The sequence below is a fragment of the Anopheles moucheti genome, chromosome 2 (genome assembly GCF_943734755.1).
Source record: "Anopheles moucheti chromosome 2, idAnoMoucSN_F20_07, whole genome shotgun sequence".
NCBI lineage: Eukaryota > Metazoa > Arthropoda > Insecta > Diptera > Culicidae > Anopheles > Anopheles moucheti.
Genome location: NC_069140.1, coordinates 79,917,789 through 79,927,761, shown reverse-complemented (window position 1 = coordinate 79,927,761; position 9,973 = coordinate 79,917,789). Strand labels below are relative to the sequence as shown.

The following is a 9,973-nucleotide window of genomic DNA, read 5'->3' as shown; positions in this document are numbered from 1 at the left end:
GTTGGTTGGACAATAGTTCAAAATAATCTCCTTGTTTATACATAAGTCTCGGATATAATTTTCTCTTGTATCTATGTGTTTTGAGCGTTTTGTCCTTTTACCTGTTTCCGAAAAATTAATGCAACTTTGATTGTCTTCATATACATGTGCTATTGTTTCTTTTTCATCGAGATCTTTTAGAAGACTTTTAAGCCATTTAATTTCCTGACATGTTTCGCTTAACGCAACGTATTCTGCTTCCATGGAAGAAAAAGTTACACAATGTTGCTGACGACTTATCCAATTGATGGCTCCTCCTGAATAGAATATTATTAAACCAGTTACAGATTTTCTGGTGTTTCTATCTTCAGCCCAATCAGCGTCTGAATATGCCTCTATTCCCTTCTTAGGTTCACCGCCTAATTTTAACTTAAATTCAATGGTACCTTTCAAATATCGTACTATTCTTTTTGTCGCTATCCATTCTTTCTGTGTAGGTGCATTGAATTTTCTTGCAAGAATAGCTACGCTTGCTGCAATATCCGGTCTTGCTGTATTCGCTATGTACATTAATGTTCCTATTGCGCTTCTATACATTGTGATATTTTCAAATATCTCAGTTTCAGTTGCATCTTTCATAAAGCCTTGATCCATAGGGCTTTTGGTCACGTTAGCTTGTTCAAGTCCTAACTTTGTTATTAAATTCTGAATATGCCCTTTGACGCTCATGTTATAGACTCCAGATGTATCCCTTTGTATTTCAATTCCTAAGAAATATTTTACATCTCCTAACCAATTTATAACAAAATGTCTTTTGAGTTCATCGTATACTTTTCTTATGTCTGTTTCCTTAGCGCCTGCAATCAATATATCATCTACATAGATAACTAGGTAGATTTTAGTTGCATGCGTATTTTTTATGAATAAGCATTCATCCGTACTACTTTTCCTGAAGCCAAGAGTTTTCAATACATTGGTTAATTTCAAATTCCAGCATCTTGCGGATTGCTTTAATCCATATATGCTTCTTTGCAAATGGCAAACTTTTCCTTCTTTTCCTGGAACTTCGTATCCTTTTGGTTGAGCCATGTAAATTTCTTCATCAATTTCACTATTTAAATACGCAGTTTTAACATCGAGATGTTTCAAAAACAAATTATCTCTCCCTGCTATTGTCATGAGTGTTCTAATGGTTGCATATCTAGTGACAGGAGCATATGTTTCATCAAAATCTATACCGGGTATTTGAGCATAACCCTGAGCAACTATACGTGCTTTGTATCTCTTGATTTCTCCAGTTTCGTCCTGCTTAACTTTAAACACCCACTTACATCCTATTGCTCGTTTACCAGCTGGTAAATACACAAGCTTCCATGTACCGATATCAATGTGAGCTTTAATTTCTTCGTCCATAGCCGCTCTCCATGATTCGCATTCCGGGGATTCAATAGCTTCTTGCATTGATGTAGGCTCATTTGCCACCATTACCGACGTGCCTAAAAAATAATCCAAAAATCGTTGTGGTTTAGTTTTATTTGATCTCACCGGTCTGGCACTAGTTTCTGGAGTAGTTGGAGTAGTTTCTTGGGGTTCATCTTCTAATTCTGATTCATCGTCCATCTCATGTGATGAACTGCTTTCCGAAGATTTTTCGTTGTTCATTTCAGTCTCTGAACTATGTTCCCCTATTTCGTCTGATGTTTGTTCATTGCACGTTTCATCGTTCATATCATGTACCAAATAGTGTTTCTTGTACATTTCCCCTTTCTCGAGAAGCTTTATAGGTTGTGCACATTCTTTATCCTCAGTTTCATAGAATATGACGTCACGTGCAATCATCACTTTTATTCCATTCCAAACACGATATCCGTTTGTGGCATAACCGATGAATACATTTTCCACTGAAACTCTGTCCAACTTTTGCCTTTGTTGATGTGGTACTCTTACAAAACACTTTGCACCAAAAACTCGTAAATTGTTTACGTTTGGCTTTTTGCCAGTCCACATTTCTATTGGTGTTTTATTTCCTTGTATTGCTACGGTTGGATTTCTATTCAGCAAGTATGCCGCCGTTTCAATCGCTTCCCCCCATAGTTTCTTTGGAACCGATTTTCCAAGAAGCATCGCTCTTGTCTTGTCCATTAGCGTTCTATTTAGGCGTTCGCTCACGCCGTTCTGTTGAGGCGTATATGCTACCGTGTATTCGATTTGAATACCCTTTTTGGTACAGAATTCACTGAATTTTTTGTTCTTATATTCTCCGCCATTATCACACCTAATTCTCGATATGGGTTTTTCAAAATGTGCCGTTGCCATCGCTTCGTATTGTTGAAAAAAACTTGTAACATCCGATTTATTACGCATTAAATAAATTTTTGTGACATGTGTAAAATCATCCGTAAAGGAGACAAAATATTTCATTCCGTTCCACGTTTCCGGTGAAATTGGTCCGCACACGTCAGAATGCACAAGTTCTAGTGGTCTGGACGATCTCATTTTCTTCACTTTGTCGAAAGGCTTACGTGTATGTTTGGCACTAACACATGTTTCACACAATTTGTCCATATGGTGTTTCACGTTAACCGATTCCATACCTTGAACCATATTGTTTTTAATCAATGTTTCTAGATATTCACTTCCAATGTGCCCGTATCGTTGATGCCAAAGATTTATGTCGTTCGATACATTAGCATACACCATGTTACTTGCAACCTGTAGATCTAGCCTGTAAAGCGCCCCGCACTTTCTGCCTGTTGCGATAACATTTCCAGAACACTCGCGGATCACAACCTTGTCATTTTTGAACAAAACTTCTTTTCCTGTGCTCATTATTTTTGATACGGATAACAGATTGATCAACAAATCTTCTACGAATAACACATCTGTTATTTCAACGCTTTTATTTTTCCAAAACGTTTTTATTGTTCCTATTTCGGTCGCACTTAAGGAAATTCCGTTTTTCGCCGTATGTATTTTCCTCGGTTCTTCTAAAAGTTTTAGCGTCGTAAATAAAGCTTTGTTGTTCGCTAAATGTTCAGTTGCACCGCTGTCCAGATAAAAATCACAGCTATTATGTGTCGTTCCTGCGAACGTCAATAATGTAGCATTAGTGTATGTCGATTTTTTGAGAAAACGGCACTCGGGCTTTTTGTGTCCTATTTTTCCACAATGGAAACACTTCACTTGCTTAAATTTCTTCTGCGACTTTCCAACAAACACGGCACTTTCTTTTACATCTTCATTAGAGGATTTTTGTTTTAATTCTTCGTCGAGCAACCGGCCTTTAACGAAAGGCATTGTTAGATGTTCTTCTGGTAAGGATTCCAAAGTAGTCACTATTGTTGCATACTGCGGTCCGATACTCAACAATAAACCATTTACCACGTCGATTTGTGCCAATTGTGCCCCTAATTGTTTGTACTCAAACACTAATTTATCATATTTGATAAAAAAATCGTGAAGGTTTTCCGTTTCTTGCTTGAGTGATTTCAGCTCTCTAGCCACATGCAAACGTTTTGCCACACTTTTTCTGTCGTACACTGATGCGAGTGTCGACCATATTTCATATGCCGTCTTGCAAAATTGCGTATTCTCAACTTGCTCGTCGGACATACTTTTAAGCAACAACGTTTTGCACTTTTTGTCCTTCTTCACTCTTGCCACTTTTAATTTGTCACCAGACTTCAGCACTGATTCTTCGAGACTGGTTTCCTCTTCATTTGGAGATTCTTCCGTGATGCACTCTATGAGATCTTGCTCATCCAAGATCGCCAACACACGAATCTTCCACGCAGCGTAATTTGTGCCATCAAACACCGGCACCAAAAAATTATTTTTTAATAATTCTGCCATTTTGTGGATTTGAAAATAACCACTGCTCTAGCTGGGTACTGGGCCCATAACCTGTTAGAATTAAAGGAAGACACCAGCATTTGCTTCTATGGCTTGCCTTTTACGACTGCACTATTTCAGCGTGCCAGCCTTGCTTTTATTTGACATAAGCTTATTGATCGATGATTGAGGTTTACATATACAAGGTGGTGAATTGTCAAATTTCAAACAGATCATACGGGCAATGCAATTCTTACTTATCGCCACGCCAGTATTGTGTAGAAGATTACTTGTTTGCATGTTTTGCAGAGGAACTTTAGCGATAGGAATTCCCCACTAGCAACATTACCTTCAAGATAGGGTAATGCAAGCAGCTCACGATTCAGTTCAACCTTAGACACCATCTGAAGCAGACGCAAAACCGCACTACGCTCGAACAACATGTGGCAGTTCATAAGGTTACGAATACTAACGTTGATAATCTTCATAAGTGCAACTCAAGGGTAGGAACGGACGATCTTGGACTTTCTGTGGGGTCGGTGGTTAACATTGGATTATGAATAAATTGCCTGCGGCATTTCCGTTTTCAGCATACTGGTCGTGGGCCCTGATTTTATTTTGGCCAACCAAGAATACACGGTTGTGGTCAGTAACTTTAACTCAAACATGAGCAAGGTGGACCTGAGGCTACGCATGGACGGTCATACCATCAACGGCAGCAGTGCGCTGAACTTAACGAAGACGGTTGATGTGCAGCGATACACGAACAGGATGATCACCTTCAAAGTAGGCCGAGCAACTGATTCAACAGACAACTGTGTGGTAGTTGATCGTTTACTGTCTTCTCAGGTGCCTGCGGACTTATCAGCTGGGACTTACAAACTTACCATCGACGGGCAGCATGGCTTTGGCTACCACAAGGAAGTTGCATTGGTATACCTCGTTAGATCCATATCGGGCCTAATACAGCTCGATAAGCCCGTGTACAAACCGGGCGATACGGTTAAATTTCATGTGATTGTGCTGGACACTGAGTTGAAGCCTCCTGCACGGGTTAATGCAGTCCATGTGACAATGCGTGATCCACTAAACAAGGTGATCCGCGAGTGGACTTCAGCCAAGCTGTACGCCGGAGTGTTCGAGAGTAATCTTCGGATTGCGACAACTTCACCCGAACCCGGACTGTGGAAAATGTCGGTGCAGGTGGACGGAGCAGAGCTCGTATCGAGAACGTTCGAGGTGAAGGAGTATGTGTTTGATGTAGAGGTGATACCGTCCGGCATTCCGTTGATGGAGCACCAGGCGTTGAATCTGACAATTGCAGCCTACTATCAAACCTATCGCAAACCAGTGAAGGGATTAGCTAAGGTGGAGCTGTACTTGGAGGATGATAGGCTGGACCAGCAGAAGGTGGTCGAAGTGTACGGCCTGCATCAGGTGGAGTTGAGCTTCCTTGAACTCTTTGATCCTGAAGATCAAAAAGATGTGTTGGTAAAGACGACCTTCATCGAACAGCATACAAGTAAGAAATTTGTTGTAAGAGTTTTTGGATGTACTCATCATTTCCTTGTTCACTTGGTTTAGATCGTTCCGTGGTGAAAGAAACGCATATTACTGTGTACAAGTACAAATATCGTGTGGATTTGATAAAAGATATTCCTCACTTCTACCCGGGACACCCCTTTAAATGTGCGCTTCAGTTCCGATACCACGATGGAACACCTGCCAAAGGTATCGCCGGTGAAGTGATCATACTCGATATCGAATATGAGAAAACTGTCACTAGTGACGATAACGGTTTGATCAAACTGGAGCTTAACCCAGGAAACAGCACACAAGAGATGGTTATTACCGTAAGTGTATTTTCGAGGCTTTAAACAAATTATACTCATGCACAGAAATTGATTTTACAGTTTGAAAACGATGACGGTTTCTACTTTTTCGAACAAGTGTACAGAATAGGAGGCGTGTCGAATGCTTACATCAAGCTGGAATTGAAATCACCGTAAGCTACACGTAGTGCAAGCACGGGTGTTAACGAAACTGGTAGTTATGAAGAATCTTGTTGTGTTTTACTTTTAGTATTAAATTGAACAATCTATTGCAATTCGTGGTAACGTGCAATGAACCAATGACGTTTTTCGTGTACTACATAGTGAAGAAGGGCAACATTATTGATTCCGGTTTCATTACAACGAACGAACAGAACAAATATCCCCTGCGGTTCACTGCTTCGGAAAAGATGATTCCGCAGTTCAAAATAATAGTGATAGCGACTGTAGCGAACGATAGGATGATGTTCGACTTTCTGGACCTCGATTTCGAAGAGCCACATTACAATGTAAGTACAATCTAACATTTTTTACATCATTTATCATGTAGGAACGGGTATTAACGAAAATGCAAGTTCCTTTTATTTCATGTGCATCCGACATCGGTCAGTTCCCGAAACAGACTGACTGATCCTCGCTATCCCACTTCTGACAACCGTGTTGCCAGCCTCAACTGTCACAAGGACAGGGTGATTCATTTCCTACAATCATATGATGCTTAACTTCAAATGCTGCAGATCGATCGCCTTGCTCGTCAAGTAATCTAACCAAACATGTTGATTCACAAAGTTATTTTCGCTGTGGTACAATTAGAACGATGTTCAGTCTCTGGAATGGTCATTAATGAACTTTTAGGATGGTGGTATTTGGGAAGCTACGTTCAATACGAATGGCTTGCATTGCGTAATGAATCTCCTGCTGCCTGTTTAGTATTCGTCTCGTCAATTGTTGGTTTACATTTGCGGATCTATTCCGCTACCTCACCTGTGTTCAGTTGCTAATCTCAAGCCAATCTTTTAACGGAAGTCACAAAATTATCTAGCTTTAATTCATACATCTGCTGTATCCAACAGATCCGTTTCAACCTAAACAAGCAGGAAGTAAAACCGGGACAGCAAATCGAGCTTAGCTTATCTGGACAACGAGGCACATACGTGGGATTGGTTGCACACAACAAAGGTTTGATGTACGACAAAGATTTGTTCTCGGAGGACATTATGCGAGTGTATAATGGATTCCTGCCGACCATGGAGAATGAACTGGATAAGTTGCATGTAAGATCGGCAAAATAGTTTAGGAAACATAATCCGCATACGCTGAACGGTGTGCTCCTATTGCAGAGTGTGGGACAGTTCTTTAGCACTTTCGATGGCATCATGTTCAATGAAGCCACCCACAATGATCAGCATCAGACGAACAATGCGATCTCCAAAACAGTCTCGTACCGGGCCGACACTCCAGAATCGTGGCTATGGCAGAATGTGACAATAGGAAGGTTTGGTACGCATAAGATGATCGAGACCGTCCCAGACATGATGACGTCCTGGTACCTGACGGGATTCTCGATACATCCGGAGTATGGTTTGGGCATCATTCAGCAACCCGTCCAGTTAACAGCGATTCAGCCATTCTACATCGTGGAGAATCTTCCGCGCTCCATCAAACGAGGTGAGACGGTTCAGTTGCAGTTTACACTGTTTAACTGGCTAGCAGAAGGGTACACCGCTACCGTGACACTGTACAATGTAGACAACCAGACGGAATTCGTAGGACAACCTGCGGATGGTGAGTTTCTTTAAATTTTGTCAAGAGTGTCTTGTACCGCATACCAAATGCTCTGTTTGCAGCTCAAAGCTGTACGAAATCCGTGCACGTTCGTGCGAAGGTTGGTGTACCGGTCGCATTTCTGGTAAAGGCTCGAATTCTTGGTGAGATGACGGTACGCATTAAAGCATCGATCAGCCCCGCACAAGCTACGGTGTCCAGTTACGAAGTCAAGGTGATCCGAGTAATGCCAGAAAGTTTGGTACAGTCAAGGGAGGTTTCTCGCTTCTTCTCCTTTGATACGTACCAAAATAAAACCTTCAGGCTGAACCTGGATGTCCCCAAGACGGCTGATAATGGTACCAGCAAGATTAAAGTTCAGTTGCATAGTGAGTAATGGATCATAAAAAAACAGATTTTATGCTGCTAATGATTTGTTCGTTTATCGTTGTAGCCAATCTGTATACGGGTGTAATCGGTAACGATCGGTTGGATAAGTTGCTTGTAGTTGAGCGAAATGAGCGAAGTGATAGGAGAAAGGATGAAATACGTCAATATGTACAAATCATCATGGTGCTCGACTACTTGCATGCTATTGGTTCTAAGGATCAGCATCTGATCGATAAAGCTACCAATCTCGCACGGCAGGGCTATCAACGTCTGTTGCGTTATCGTCGTTATCGTGGTTATTTTGCTATTCGCAAAAATTTTGTTGCTAGCGAATTTTTGACTGTCTTCATTGCAAAGGCGTTGGAAACAGCGTCGAAGTACATAACCGAAATTGATGTTCTTATTGCTGAGAAGGCCTACGATTGGATAGCTGAGGAGCAACAAAGTTTTCCAGACGATGGAAGTTTTCGTCAGAAATACACGCGTTTAACAAACCCCCCCCAATCTAGTTTTAAGCCCCGAGGACGGCATCCAACTGACATCTTACGTGGTGACGGCGCTGCTGGAGAATGAGAATGCCAGGGTGAGACATGCTGCTGTGATCCAGAGAGCAATGAGATATCTTAGCGAAGCGGTTGAAACCATCGATAATCCTTGCGATCTGTCCTATGTGACCTATGCGTTAATGATGTACGGACACAGCATGAAGGATAAAGCATTTGAAAGGCTCGTTAACATGTCTAACACTACTAATAATGGCACAGAATGGCATTGTGACAGGCAGACCGATGAAATAGAGGGGACCAGTTATGCCTTGTTGTCTTTTCTGATAGCGGAGAAGTATGAGGAGGCTATTCCGATAATACGTAGGCTCTACAAATTCAATCGCTACGACACCACGCTAATACGACTGAAGGCACTGACAAAATTGGAGGAAAAAATGTCGCGAAATGACTACATCATACAGTTGAAGCATTTCTGTTCCAAATCATCATCAACATCGTCAACAAAACAAATTCGCCCAAAATCTTCTGGCATCGACTTCAAGGAGATACCGAATGACACCGGTTGCTTGGAGGTTAATGTTGCCGGTATCGGGTTCGGATTGCTGAAAGTGTACTATCAGTACAGTGTAAATCTTGTGAATTTCGATAAGCGATTCAAGCTGGATCTGGAGAAACAGAGCACGGGGTCGTACGAATTGCGGCTGCAGGTGTGCGCTAACTTCATACCGAAACTGACCGGTAGCCGTTCGAGCTTGACACTGATCGAGGTGACGTTCCCCAGCGGGTACGACGTCGATCGGAATCCGATCAGCAAACAGACTACCACGAATCCGATACAGGTGATTGACGATTGTTGACGAACAGAGCAGATCAAGCAAATGAACAGTTCACTCGTTTACAGCACACCGAGATCAGGTACGGCGGCTTATCCGTTGTCGTGTATTACAACAGCATGGGCACCGAACGGAACTGCTTCACCGTGACGGCGTACAGGCGGCGTACGGTGGCTATGAAGCGTCCAGCATATGTAATCGCGCGCGATTATTACGACCCAAGTGAGTGTATTGCGCATGATTGTTACATTACCTACACGCATGCTTTTAATGCTCAACATCTATTTTCTTTCTTTGTATAGATTTGACCGCACTTGAAACGTACGAATGAATGGATGAGCATGAGCACTAAACACATAGAAATCAACAAAAAAACAAATAACAAAACAAAAACAATCGAATAAAATCCTTTTTGAATGAAAGCCTCAGCGGAAAGCTGTTAACACGAATGCTGTTGTTTATTTTGTAGTGCAATCAGTGCGACCGGAATGAACATTTTCGGCCTACCATTAGTGCGTTATTCATCTTATGGATGGTCCGTTCTGCGTATAACAGACCCGCGTTAGACTACGATCGGCGATCCGACCAATAGCTATTCGATTGCCCATTTGTGTTGTGTTTAATTCGGATTTCGATTTTTGTTCCTTCTAACCGGAAAGGAAAGCACCGCTACTAGTGATACTGATATTTGTGAAACATTTGCCAACAGATTTGACCAATCACACCGTCACCAACGTCCCTCGAGGCTGTATCGACCAGGATCCTCTGTATACAGGACCTCAACCAGGCCAGGCTGTATACAGGACCTCGACTTCAATGAAAAGGCAGTTAAAACAGC

At 41.8% G+C, this 9,973-nt stretch overlaps 1 protein-coding gene across 1 annotated transcript; it reads left to right on the top strand.

Annotated features, from left to right (window-relative positions):
• Positions 1–4,251: 4,251 nt before the first annotated feature.
• LOC128305426 (thioester-containing protein 1 allele S3-like) lies at positions 4,252–9,513 on the top strand. The gene is made up of 13 exons (XM_053042866.1): positions 4,252–4,313; positions 4,401–4,596; positions 4,660–5,332; positions 5,395–5,663; positions 5,724–5,815; positions 5,893–6,151; positions 6,716–6,916; positions 6,983–7,427; positions 7,490–7,795; positions 7,861–8,265; positions 8,306–9,141; positions 9,204–9,357; positions 9,438–9,513. Exons 1-13 carry the CDS (start codon positions 4,252–4,254, stop codon positions 9,464–9,466), a joined length of 3,927 nt encoding a protein of 1,308 aa, XP_052898826.1. The 3' UTR covers positions 9,467–9,513.
• Positions 9,514–9,973: the final 460 nt, after the last annotated feature.